The sequence below is a fragment of the Cebus imitator genome, unplaced genomic scaffold (assembly GCF_001604975.1).
Source record: "Cebus imitator isolate Cc_AM_T3 unplaced genomic scaffold, Cebus_imitator-1.0 Scaffold65, whole genome shotgun sequence".
Taxonomy (NCBI): domain Eukaryota; kingdom Metazoa; phylum Chordata; class Mammalia; order Primates; family Cebidae; genus Cebus; species Cebus imitator.
Genome location: NW_016107380.1, coordinates 7,533,597 through 7,547,829, shown reverse-complemented (window position 1 = coordinate 7,547,829; position 14,233 = coordinate 7,533,597). Strand labels below are relative to the sequence as shown.

At 40.8% G+C, this 14,233-nt stretch overlaps 1 protein-coding gene across 4 annotated transcripts in view; it reads left to right on the top strand.

Moving 5' to 3' along the window:
* The window catches only part of PDE7B (phosphodiesterase 7B), a 336,838-nt gene that overhangs the window by 242,336 nt on the left and 80,269 nt on the right, over nucleotides 1-14,233 (top strand). For all 4 annotated transcript variants that reach the window (XM_017530472.2, XM_037739232.1, XM_017530471.2 and 1 more), the window contains one exon: nucleotides 12,035-12,118. In XM_017530472.2, coding sequence (XP_017385961.1) covers nucleotides 12,035-12,118 — 84 coding nt within the window. The remainder of the gene's footprint in view (nucleotides 1-12,034; nucleotides 12,119-14,233) is intronic.

The following is a 14,233-nucleotide window of genomic DNA, read 5'->3' as shown; positions in this document are numbered from 1 at the left end:
CTTTTTTTTTTTTTTTGCCCTGGAATCTACCATTCTGGTTCCCTGCTCAGTCCCCTTTTTAAACAAACGAATGGGTGACTTCCCATGGCTCCAATCGCCAGCCAAAAGGGCACCCGGACCGGTGTATTTTGTACGGAGAACCGCTGCTCCGAGGCGCCGACAAAGCAGCCGCGCGGGGCAAAGCAGCGGTGCCGGCTGGCACAGCCGCACTGGCCGAAGCAGCCGCGCTGGTAACCTGTGGAGCTCCTCCGCCTGGGAATTTCCTAGTCTGTGGGCAATAAAAATGTGGCATCCACTCACCCTCTGCGCTTTCACTGGGAGCTGCAATCCTGAGCTGTTCCTAAATGGCCATCTTGGATCCTCCCCCAATTTACAGGCATTTTCATGACATACTGTTTTAGCCTCAGTCTATGTCAAGAAAATTTATAATATATAAAATTTACAGGTATTGCTGCACTCAGGGTGACCATGCAAGGTATGTTCTTTTTTTTTTTTAATTGCATTTTAGGTTTTGGGGTACATTTGAAGAAGATGCAAGATATTGCATAGGTACACACATGGCAGTGTGATTTGCTGCCTTCCTCCCCTTCACCTATATCTGGCATTTCTCCCCATGCTATCGCTCCCAAACTCCCCACTCCCCACTGTCCCACCCCTATTTCCCCCCCCAACAGACCCCAGTGTGTAGTGCTCCCCTCCCTGTGTCCATGGGTTCTCATTGTTCAACACCCGCCTATGAGTGAGAACATGCAGTGTTTGATTTTCTGCTCTTGTGTCAGTTTGCTGAGAATGATGGTTTCCAGGTTCATCCATGTCCCTACAAAGGACACGAATTCATTGTTTTTTGATGGCTGCATAATATTCCATGGTGTATATATGCCACATTTTCCCTGTCCAGTGTATTATCGATGGACATTTGGGTTGGTTCCAGGTCTTTGCTATTGTAAACAGTGCTGCAATGAACATTCGTGTGCACGTGTCCTTATAGTAGAATGATTTATAATCCTTTGGATATATACCCAGTAATGGGATTGCTGGGTCAAATGGAATTTCTATTTTTAGGTCTTTAAGGAATCACCACACTGTCTTCCACAATGGTTGAACTAATTTACACTCCCACCAACAGTGCAAAAGTGTTCCTATTTCTCCACATCCTCTCCAGCATCTGTTGTCTCCAGATTTTTTAATGATTGCCATTCTAACTGGCATGAGATGGTATCTCAATGTAGTTTTGATTTGCATTTCTCTAATGACCAGTGATGATGAGCATTTTTTCATATGTTTGTTGGCTTCATGCATGTCTTCTTTTGTAAAGTGTCTGTTCATATCCTTTGCCCACTTTTGAATGGCCTTGTTTGTTTTTTTCTTGTAAATCTGTTTTAGTTCTTTGTAAATTCTGGATATCAGCCCTTTGTCAGAAATTTGTAAAATTTTTTTCCCATTCTGTTGGTTGCCGATTCACTCTAATGACTGTTTCTTTTGCCGTGCAGAAGCTGTGAGTTTGATTAGGTCCCATTTGTCTATTTTGGCTTTTGTTGCCAATGCTTTTGGTGTTTTGGTCATGAAGTCCTTGCCGACGCCTATGTCCTGGATGGTTTTGCCTAGATTTTCTTCTAGGATTTTTATGGTATTAGGTCTTATGTTTAAGTCTTTAATCCATCTGGAGTTAATTTTAGTGTAATGTGTCAGGAAGGAATCCAGTTTCTGCTTTCTGCACATGGCTAGCCAGCTTTCCCAACACCATTTATTGAACAGGGAATCCTTTCCCCATTGCTTGTTTTTGTCTGGTTTGTCAAAGATCAGATGGTTGTAGATATGTTGTGTTGCCTCCGAGACCTCTGTTCTGTTCCATTGGTCTATATCTCTGTTTTGGTACCAGTACCATGCTGTTTTGACTACTGTAGCCTTGTAGTATAGTTTGAAGTCCGGTAGTGTGATGCCTCCCACTTTGTTCTTTTTGCTTAGAATTGACTTGGCTATGCAGGCTCTCTTTTGGTTCCATATGAAGTTTAAGGTGTTTTTTTCCAGTTCTGTGAAGAAGGTCATTGGTAGCTTGATGGGGATAGTGTTGAATCTGTAAATTACATTGGGGAGTATGGCCATTTTCACAATATTGATTCTTCCTAACCATGAACATGGAATGTTTCTCCATCTGTTTGTGTCCTCTCTTATTTCGTTGAGCAGTGATTTGTAGTTCTCCTTGAAGAGGTCCTTTACATTCCTTGTTAGTTGTATTCCTAGGTATTTTACTCTCTTTGTAGCAATTGTGAATGGCATTTCATTCTTGATTTGGCTCTCTTTAAGTCTGTTATTGGTATATAGGAATGCTTGTGATATTTGCACATTGATTTTGTATCCTGAGACTTTGCTGAACTTGCTTATCAGTTTCAGGAGATTTGGGGCTGAGACGATGGGGTCTTCTAGATATACAATCATGTCATTTGCAAATAGAGACAATTTGACTTCCTCCTTTCCTATTTGAATACCTTTATTTCTTTTTCTTGCCTGATTGCTCTGGCTAGAACTTCCAGTACCATATTGAATAGGAGTGGTGAGAGAGGGCATCCTTGTCTAGTGCCAGATTTCAAAGGGAATGCTTCCAGTTTTTGCCCATTCAGTATATTGGCTGTTGGTTTGTTGTAAATAGCTTTTATTATTTTGAGATATGTTCCGTCAATACCTAGTTTATTGAGGGTTTTTAGCATAAAGGGCTGTTGAATTTTGTCAAAGGCCTTCTCTGCATCAATTGAGATAATCATGTGGTTTTTGTCTTTGGTTCTGTTTATGTGGTAAATTACGTTTATAGACTTGTGTATGTTGAACCAGCCTTGCATCCCTGGGATGAAGTGCAAGGTATGCTCTAAAGCAGAATACTTGTGAGTGTGAAGGTGGCACTACGACTAATTATGCCAGCCAAGACAACATATGTTCACCTTAAATTAACTTAAATATATATGTTCTATATTAATAATCAAATAATATATTAATATTTTAGAGATTACTATTTTTAGGGATTCTGATTATTCTTAACATCAGCATAATTTTCTTTTTAAGAATGTCATTTCAGTTACCATAATTGACCAACTGCAAGCCAGTACAATAAAATGCTTCTTTTTGAAATTTTACTTATTCAAGATCCATTTAAGTATCATCTCCTAAATAAAACCTTCCTTATTCCCCAACTCCATGTGATGCCCAAAGGACCATCCTTCTCTCTCTCTTACTTCAGTCACTCAGCTAAATCCAATGGACTTTGTTCAATCACCATTTCACTTGTGCTTCTTCCACACATTCTATCTGGAAACCACTCCCTTGCTCTTGAGGCATTCTCTTTCATGACACAATTCTGCTTTTCCTCCTATCTCTGTGACTGCCCCTTCTGCTTTACAGACTCCTCCTCCTCCAAGTCATTAAATGTTACAGATACTCAAGGCTGGTTGCTAGACCTATTCACTTCTTGCATCATTTCCTGGGCAGCTTCATGATGACGCATAGCTTTATTTGATTTACAAATTTGTATCTCCATCCCAGAAATTACCCCTAGACCGCAGACCCATATGTCCAACTGTCTACTTGCAGTTTTTCCTTTGAAATCTCTTGAGTGCATGCACTTCTTTCCACAAAATGGGTCCTTCTAGAATTCTCCTTTTCTGTGACTTGTACAATCAGTCATCTGCAAGCCAGAAATCTAGAAATGATCCTTGATACTTACCTCTCCCTCCGGCCTCATATGAAATTTCTCACCACATCATGTCAGCTTTACTTCCTAAACATCTCTAAAATCTATTCACTTCCCTCTGCCAGCATCAGCACCCTACCCCAAACTACTGTCTTTTCTCACCTGGACTCTTAAAATGATCTCCTACCTAGCCATTCTTTACCCCTCCATTCCCTTCTCCACACTGCACCCAAAGTTGTTTTTAATATGCAAACCTGAATGCATTATCGTTCCATTAAAATCATTTCATGACTTTCTAATTCTCTTAGGAATTCTCTTAAGTCATCCTAAGTCTTCTTTAGTCATCCTACATCTGCTAAAGTCATCCTTTAGAACTTATCCTACAAAATCCTGACGATTCTCCAGCCTCATTTTGTACCATTCCTCACCCTGCCATGTCACACTTGGCTTTGTTATGGTCTCTCTGAAAAGCCATCATCCTGCCACAGTTCCTCTGAATACGTCCCCACAGCCTAGACTGCTGCACTCAGGGTGACCATGCAAGGTATGCTCTAAAGCAGAATACTTGTGAGTGTGAAGGTGGCACTATGACTAATTACGCCAGCCAAGACAACAGATGTTCACCTTAAATTAACTCCTGTTCATTTACCAGCTCTCAGATCAACATCATCCCTTAAGGGAACCTCAGAGCAACCTCCCTGGCAAGGTGAAGAATATTGTAAGTTTTACAACACAATATAACTCTCTTTTGTTCCTGGAAAAATATACATATACAGGAAGAGAGGTAAGGAAAGAGAAGAGAGAGAAGAAAGAAGAAGAGAGAGTAGGCTACAAAGAAAATGGACACTCAAAAAGGGGAGTTAGGACGCACTACAGATTGGAAGAACATCTTTTCCTAATGACATTCATTTCTGAAAAGAACATTATTAATTCAAATCATTGGCCTAAAACTCAGAGAAATCTGCTTACTGGAGACACAGTGTAAGAGTCTAAGTCAAATCTTCAATCATCAACCTAGGAGGAGAAGGCCTTTTAAATGTACAAATTATATTTAATTTTAAAATTCAACAGTAAATGATTTTCTTTCAATTCTAATGAGAACACTTTACAGAATTGCTAGGGAGCCATTTAAACCCAGACATTTTCAAGTTACTCATCCATATAAAGTCATAAAGCCTCACAATGCTTGAGAAAGGAACCCAAACCCAAATATTTCAGTATCATTGCAAGTGAGACTTCTCCTAGCTTATACCATATCGACTCACTTATGTGACTCCCTTCTAGATTGTTAATTATCTGAGTGCCAAGAGGACATCTTATGAGCTTTTGCATTTCCCTTTTCCTCACCTACTTTTCAATACTTTGCATAATGTTTTGCATAAGCATTTGTTGAAATGAACTGAATTAGTCTAGGATCCCCTTCGAGCCTGCCCTAGAACTGGCTCCTTTGCTGACTCCCACACCTAAATGTTCTACCTACCTGCAAGACACCTAGACATCCACCAGTGCAGTCTGTATCTCCCGATAGTCTAACCTGCGCCCCTGAGGGTTCACAGATCCCAGGCTGTGGTCCACAGCACACCTGTTGTCCTGGGCTCATAATGTTGCTGTGAAGAAGCACCAGGATACATGTTCGGCTTTCCTCAGGACATGATTTTGGTGCTCACTGTTTTTAACCCTGGCATGTCCAGCAAAGAGAGAAGAAACACACCCTGGGAAGACCAAAGGGACCTGTGAATTACATCATGCATAGTCATCCCTGGTCTCTGTTGTGGAGAATAGAGACGCTGGCCACAAGCAGGAGTGCTTTAGAGAGCAAGGGCTCCCGAGGGCACCTGGCCTGGAATCCCAATATGGTCACTTTATAAGTTCTCTGTTCACCTCAGGACAGTGGGGATGATATACACACCTATGTCTGGGGTTTGTCACGAGGACTAAAGGCACTCATACACATAAAGCCCTTCAAACAGATCCTGACAGTTAGAAAATCCTTCTAAAAACACTGACAATCAAGGAGCCAGGGTGGGGGCAGGGCAGAAAGGAACTCAGAATATCAGAATGGTAACTAAGAACCCTAGCTATTTATGTGCCAGGCACTGTGCTAAGCACTTTATATATAATGCACTTCTAAAAAGCAACAAATTTTGCTTTGTTGGGATTCTGAAGATGAAAAGTATTATCCCAGAAATACATGAACGATGCGAAATCTTAGTCCCACCGTGTTTTTGTTACTGAAGGTAGATCCAGATTGCCTAAGTCCCCAAGAGTGACCTCTTCAAGTTGTTCTCCTTCTACCCAAACTTTGTAAGAAGACATGTCTTTGTGTTCTTTTAAGTTCTTTTACAGCCTCTTGAAGTTCTCCTTAGGCATTCCTGCTGCTTCTTGTTCAATATCTTTTTTTATGAGACTCCTGTGTTTCTGGTGATTGAAGCTTACTTTTTTCTCATTTTCCCTCTGAAAAACTATCAAGCTCAAAAATGAGGATAGCTCTTGTTGACACTAGTCTGAGTAAAAACCTGCCTTACCTTCTTTAGAAAATGAACACACTACCATTTATATTTTCACTTTTGCAGCATTCAGATTCCAAAATGCAATTTGTCACAAAGTAATCATTCTAAGCTAAAGATGCAAGGTAGTACAGCATAGTTTGGCAACTCTAATTTGGTTAAATTTCCGTTTTCTCCGATTTTGATGTAAAAATCAAGATTTTTTTAGAAGAGAAGAAAGAACATTTTTTCACATATAAAGAAAATTGTATTTCATTCCTTTTGCCAAAAATGTGGTTTCTGGACGACTTAACTCCTGGTTTGCCTCTTTTCTACATACAAAGCTCTCTCACCAACAGCCCAGGAATAGTCAGCTAGTGAAACAGACCAGCAGACAGGAAGCCTCCTATTTAGCCAGTTCAGCACATGGTCCTTAGTGACCAGACAGGCCCAGCCTCACTCAATAAAGTGGAAGACTGAACATCCACAGGGGGGAAATTTGGGTCTAATCAGCCATCTTGGGTCCCTCCTGTAAGATCACGGTACTCAGAACAATAATCTCTGCCTGAGTTATCTGAACTGGCTGCTTGTGCTATCCCATAAATCTATGGAGTGCTTAAATTGCACAACCTTCCTCCTCTCTTTTAGGCCAGATAAACATCTTAGGAGAAATCGTTCACTTAGTTAATTTGGAGAGTAGTCAGCTGAAATAAACAAAGCTTCCAGCTGAGGCGTGCAGTATGGTGAAAGTTCTTGTCTGAGATTTAGGATCTGGGTTTTCTCTGTCTTTATTTTGCAAGTGGTAGCAGTGACATGAATTAGTAATGTGCTCAGCAAACTCAAAGGAATACCTTTAGTGAGAGCTGCTTCTTTCCACCATATTTGGGCTGTTTTGCAACTTCATCTTGCTGACACCAGCCCTATCTCGTCTTCCTGGTTCCTCAGTGACCCCCCCTGCTATGAATCTCTAGCCTATGTTCCATGCAACCTGTTTATGCCAAGAATGTCACTGTCTTCTTCATTCATCTCAGATGCCATGAGATCACAGTAGTTACTGCTCTGTCCCTCTCTGACGCCTTTTCCTCACACCCTGAAATGACCTTGACACAACACAATGGGGGCCAGAGTCTGGTTCTTGTCACATGGCCCATGTTTCAGCGACTGTAAGTTGTCATCACCATCAGAGTCTCCATCCTCTTTGCCAGTTACATAAGAGGCCACATAGACGTCTGCTCCCTAGCACAAGCTTTTATTAACCAGAGGCAGTACGAGAGGCCAAGTAAGCAAGAGGTCCATTCCGGAGCCATGTCCCCAGGGAGGGTGAGGGGCTGTCATCGGGTCAAGGCTCCTAGGGCAATTCGGCTCAGCTCTGGGCCTGTCTGCAGCCTTCAGTCCAGGGGATGACATGTTATGTTGTCAGCCTGAAGGAGCAAAAAAGCAGCAGCCCTTTCAAAATCAGAATGCCCCTGCTGTTTGTTTCCTTTTGGAACACAATAAGAAGAGACTGGGGACATGACTCTGGGCTGTCAACGCTTCCTACCAGCTTCCACGGCACCTTTTATTTGCCAGAAGAGAAAAAAAACACAAGCTGCTTAAGTTAAACAAGGGCTTAATGAATAGTCAAAATAATTGTTTAGCTTGGTATAAGGCCTTAGGTAAATAGATGATTGCCTGAGACCCTGGGCCAGGAAAAGCAGCTCGGCAGGACACCGCTTGTTCTGTCCCTCGGACAACAGCCCAGTGGCCTCTGCTCCTCTGAGGACTGTTTTTACTCAGTTAATTCTCTCTTCCCACCAGTATTAAAGCAATTTAGTATCAGAACGGGCTCCTCAAGGCAGGGAGAAGGAAAGAAAACTTTCTATATTAGAAATGTACAGTTAAAACATAAATCTTACTACATGAGTGCTTCCATTAAATAGAATGCTTAAGATCAGGAAAGTCTGGTTTGTTTGTATTGAATTGTTTTTATGTTAAGAAATTTCTCAGATGCATTGTTAGCATGATTACAATTATCCTGCCTCCTGCTCTACTAGTATTTTTAACATGGTATCATCCTTTAGAAAATGATTATTTACTACACCAAGGGGTATTGTTAGGATTATGAGGAATCAGCTTCTCAAAGTGCAATTGTAGTTATGGACAGTGTCAGCACTGAAATGGAATCTTCCAGGTATGGTTTCCTTATTTGTTATTGCTGATTTGTTTGGGTTTGTTTGCTTGTTTAGGTATCTTTGCTCTCATCTGGCTCCATTGTTATTTGTCTCTTCTTCCCAAAAGTAGGATGCAATGTGAAAATTTGTTGCCAGCTAATTTCAGTTCTGCTGAAGAATATTTTTAATAATTGCCTTCTTACTTGAAAGTAATACATTCCTTGTTGATCCAGAACAGAATTTGGTTGTCTTACTTAAACAGCCCATTTCCACTTAACTGCTCTTTGATTGAACCTTGAACTCATCAAGGGAGTGGGATTCTCCTGGTATTCTTTTTCCACAAATCATGATGACTGTATATTCGGTTTATTGGCAAACGGCAATCAAAGCATATATTATGTAAGAAAAATTTAATGCTGATCTGTTTAAATAATTTTTCATCTTAATAATATAGGAGAGTGGTTAAGAACATGAGGTTTCAAGTCAGTTCTGAGTTTAAACACAAGGTTGCACTTAGTAGCTCTATAAGCCCAAACAAATTATCAAATTTCCACTGGCTTTGTTTCCTCATCTGCAAAACAGTCAAATAATAATACCTACTTTGGGTTGTTGGGTTGATGATGTGAGATAATACATGTAAAATGCTGCACAGTGTAAGTATTCAATGAATGTTAACTACCATATTTTCACATACCTTATAATTTCCTTACAACTCTGTAATGTAGACAGAAGTGCTATGATTTATGCAATTGGAATATTAGACAACTGGACTTCCAAGTGATTATTGATTTATCCAAGGTTACCCAAGATGGCAAAATTCTGGTCCTCTCAGTACAGGAGCCCCCAAGTTCCCAGTGTGCTGCCCTCCCTTCATCCATTTGGCCACAGGGTACTCTTCCTCAGTTTCCCTAAATCTAAAACCTTACATGATAATGGGCCTCCTCTGCCTTAGACTCTCAGGCAGACACCAGGAAGACTCCTGTCATAGGCGTTAAAATGTGCATCAATATTACATAGACATTTTCTGGGGAAATGGTAGCCTTATAACTACAAAGTCAAGAAGAACTCTTTGGTAATGCTGAGAAGAAAATACTAATGGAGAAGTGATTTCCAGAAGGTGAACTGGAAGGAGCCCATGAGATTACAGCAACAGGTCAGCACATCCACAGCCCAGCCAGCTTTGTAGACAAAACATACACAGTCTCCTCCATGCATCGTTTTTACCGTATGTGTCCCTCTTATCATTATAAAACATAAATTTATTTAAAATCAGTAAGTCTGTTATATCCTTTTAACATGCTGCATTTTCTCAATTGATATCAAAACTACAACTTTTATGTGAGGATCTAAGATTTTCATTTCTTTTTTCATTTTAAAAACCAGGTCTGCACCTACATACTCCATAAGGTGTGCGTTTCTTTCTTTTTTTTCCTGTTTTTGAGACAGAGTTTCGCTCTTGTTGCCCAGGCTGGAGTGCAATGGCGTGATCTCGGTTCACCACAACCTCCACCTCCTAGATTCAAGAGATTCTCCTGCCTCAGCCTCCCAAGTAGCTGGGATTACAGGCACGTGCTACCCCGCCCACCTGGTTTTGTAATTTTAGTAGGGATGGGGTTTCTTCATGTTGGTCAGGCTGGTCTTGAACTCCTGACCTCAGGTGATCCACCCACCTCAGCCTCCCAAAGTGCTGGCATTACAGGGTGTGAGCCGCCCTGCCCATCAAGGTGTGTGTTTCAAAACATAAGCTTAGAGACCAATGGTACTGCAAAGAGAACTTTGCCTATGATGTCTAACAGCCTAGATTTAAGTGCTAGCCCTGGTGATTATAAGCTGAAAGCACCATAAACTTAGCTCAATTAAAGTCCATAAATATTTACTATCTCAGGACTTTAGGGGCTTGTGTCCTTACCTGGGACTATAGAGCAAATAGTAGTCCTTCACAACCATTCTTCTCTGAGCCTCTATTTTCTCACTTATAAAGTAAAGAGAATAATGGTTCCTCTCCTCACAGGGTTATTATGAAGATCCAGTGAGAAAAACAAGAAAATAAATGTACTGTGATGTTGTGAAAGTGCTCTGTAAACATAGGGTGTTCAAGACAACTACTGAGAAGAGAGAAACACTTCAACTCTTCTTGGTAGCTTTCCTTTAACTATTGACCAGCCACCCCATAGCAAAATGCCTAAGCACATTTTTCTAAAGCTAACAGCATTACCCTCATTGAGGTAAGTCTATATTCATACCCATAAAAATACTTTTCCATCTATTTCCTCTTCCTCTCACTTTGGTTTATAACATTTATGCATAAATTACAATATTCTTTCATATCAATATGGCTATGTAATATCAGATTATATGAAGCATTAAAGAAGGCACCAATATAAAATTGAAAGCAGAGAACAGCCCAAGAGCTCATGGCTTGCACTTTACAACCCCAAGTACACTCAAGGCCCATCTGTGAGGGACATTTTAAGTACATCAGTTGCATGAGTTGCCGCTGACGGGGCCCTCACCCAGGCCCTGAGTAATTCCAGGAATTAGGAAAGGAGGAGAGAGGATTGTTCTTCCTTTCAGCTCCCAGACTGGGACCCCAGTGCCACCTTAGTTTGGGAAAAAGGTGATTTATGGGAGTGAACCCATTACTACTGGAATTGAAACCTTCCCTGATTCAGTTCTTCCAGAGATAGATTATGTCTCATGTATTTCTACCTCTACTCTAATTCCTTATTATATTTAATAACTGGTGACTTTGGTCTTTATTTCTACTCCTGTCAACAGAGAACATTCACTTAGAATCCACTAAGTACCAGACAGCATTCAAAGTGCTATGGAGAAATGTAAATAACATGATATGCATGATTCCTGCTTTGCAGGAGTTTAGAAGGAAGTAAACCAGCATTTATTGCCAGGCAGTGAGTATTGTTTTAGGTTCTCTGACAAGGACACTTCGAAGTGCATCTTAACTTCATTTTATAAATGAGGCGTCTGAGGCTCAGAGAAATACACCTGCCAAGATCACACAGGTAGCAAGCGTCTGGGCCAGGTTTCTCCAAGACCTACCTTGTTTTAAAGTCCATGCTCTTTCCACTCTAATCCCTTGCCTCCCCTAGTCAGAAAGGCAGGACACACACCAAAAAGGAAAGTGAACACAAATATTAAATAGTAAAGAAAACCTACAAATAAATAAGTACTAGAAACTCTACAGACTGTCCTATGTGCAAGAGTGGCCAAGTGCCTGGAGCAAGGCTAGCCTTTGAGCCAATTCTAAAGCCCATCAATGATACACTCTGGAAACAAGGAAGGCAGATGCCCGTCAGAGAACAGTTGTGCCAGAACCAAGAGAAATTACAGTCTGGGTGATTAACACTTCTAAGAACGAAAGCTACAGTGCAACCTGCCATTTGTCTTTCTGGATTGAGAGACTTTGTCTTTGTGATCCTGGGAAACATAAAAGACTATGGAACTTTGTAAGTCGCTGTGATTTTCAGAGACCCGTCTTCAAACACATGCAAGAGACCAGTGGTTCCTTGTTAGCGTATTGCCAACTTCATTACCCTCAGCATTAAATATCCCTTTCCACATAGCACTCTCATCAGCATGGTGAAAGGGAATCATTTTTCTCCTGACATCTGGGGTTGGTTTCACAGAGGATTTACAGGGGAAAAGTGAACACACGTGGCAATGTTTTCAAGCCTTTGTTTGGATTTTCTGTTTTCTAGGAGATGTACGACTAAGGGGTCAGTCGGGGTTTCCTGCTGAACGCCGCGGCTCCTACCCATTCATTGACTTCCGCCTACTTAACAGTGAGTAATCAAGTGTACCTGGAAAGGAACAAACGTTTTCTTCAAAAAGAAAAAAAATATCCTCATTTCCCTCTGAACTTCAAAACCTTCCGGGGTCTGCCGTCCTTCCTGAATCTCTCTTCTGCCAACTGGAACTTAACCCTTTGTCTTTGAATTTCCTCACAAGTGAAGTAATTCTGGCCCTGCCCTACCTCTCAGAGCTTCAGTGAGGGTCAAATGAGATCAGGTCAGCGTTAAAAGTATAAATCTCTGGTCGGGCGTTCTGGATCACATCTGTAATCCCAGCAGTTTGGGAGGCAAAGGCAGGAGGATTGCTTGAGCCCAGAAGTTTGAGAACAGCCAAGGCAACGTAGTGAGACCTTAGCTTTATAAAACAAATCAAAAAATTAGCTAGGCATGGTGGCGCATGCCTGTAGTCCCAGCTACTTGGGGGCCAAGGTGAGAGGATAGCTTGATCCCAGGAAGGTGAGGCTGCAGTGAGCCAAGAATGCACCACTGCCCTCTAGCCTGTCTCAAAAAGAACAAATATTTTTTTATAAAAAGTCTTAAAAACTGTGATGCCCTATACAGGGAAGCTACTATTTTCATTTTCCAGTGCATTCTTTCTACCTTCAGCCAGAACTAGACTCGGTGAGATTCCATTTTCTTTTTAAAGCCCCACAGGGAAACCTCTTCTAGAGTAGCCCTTAGTAACCTACCTGTTATGGAATTCTCACTTCTTTATCTAGTATACATCCTCGAGGTATATTGTTGCATTCCTGGTAAAACTCTTCACCATGGCCAAATCCAAAGCACCTGCTGCTTTCTCCCTTGAGCCTCACAAGGTCATGGGCTTCTACCCTCCCCTCCATAAGCTACTCCTCATCGGGAGTTTTGCTCAACCTTTGGTCCATAATTATTTGTTCCTTTGCAAACCCAAACCAGTAACCGGTCATCTCTCCAGATTTCATGTCTTATAACTATCATAATCATCCTTCACTTTAGACTTGTCAGGGAGGTGGAAGAGAAAGTGGATAAATTTCACAATTTGCTCCAAGGTTTTCAGTGTTTGGTTCTCATATCACTTCCCATCTATAAATTTCAAAGTGCTGGATTATACCCATACGATATTACTTTCCTTTGATATAAATACTCTCAGCTAAAGAGGTAATTTGATTTACTTCAACTCCTGGAAATTACTAGGCGAAATTAGAACTTGTTATTTCTGATCCTTCGATCTTTGAAAGACCAATAGGAGGTGGCCATGTTTGTGTTTCTCCTGGCTTGTTAACCTCCCATATCAATGTACAATGTCTGTTTTCATTTGTTTGTTTGTTTTGGTTTTTGGAGGTTTTTTTTTTTTTTTTTTTTTTTTTATATTTTGAGGACGGGTGAGAGATTCTCTCTTCCTTATAGCAACTAAGTGTTTTTTTTTTTTTTTTTTTTTAGCACTTTCAGGGACACAGAGACTTGGAGTAATTCTTTCCACACTAGAGATAACCTTTGCTACCCAGACCCTCAAAAATGCTTTTGGAAGACAGAGTTGAACCATTAGACCCATGCAATATGGGATATGGCCTGCGGGAGCTCTAATGGTCTTTCTGACCTTTCCTTATGACCCTGAATAAGCTGTCCCAGCTACCCACAGAAGTTACAACTTTGACAGTCTCTAGACTGAATGGATTTCCAGGTCCTAGGCTTGTGGTTTCTCTAAGCAGGACAAGGATGAGCAAGGGGTTCCATTTCTCTGTTTCATATAGACCAGAACTCTCCAACAGCATCCCATTTTGAAAGTCAGAGGGAAAAAAACAGCCAAAAGGCCTCTTTCCAATAGTAGATGAGCGTCAGTTCATGAACCATAAAGGAATTAGGAAAATAAGGGGATATTTCTGTTTATAACTAACTCCAAACTTTCCAATGATTATTTTAAAACTTTAATCCCAGTGTCAATAAGCAACTTTACTGCTAATGATGGTTATCTTTGCAGGTGGGGACAGTGAAATATCTCTATTAGAGGATTCTGTAACACTTTTTTTCTTTTTTTGTTTTACAATTTGCAATCTGAAAAACAACTGTAAAAATAAACAACATTTAAAGAGAAACTCATTGTAGAAAATATTTCCTTTTTTTTTTTTT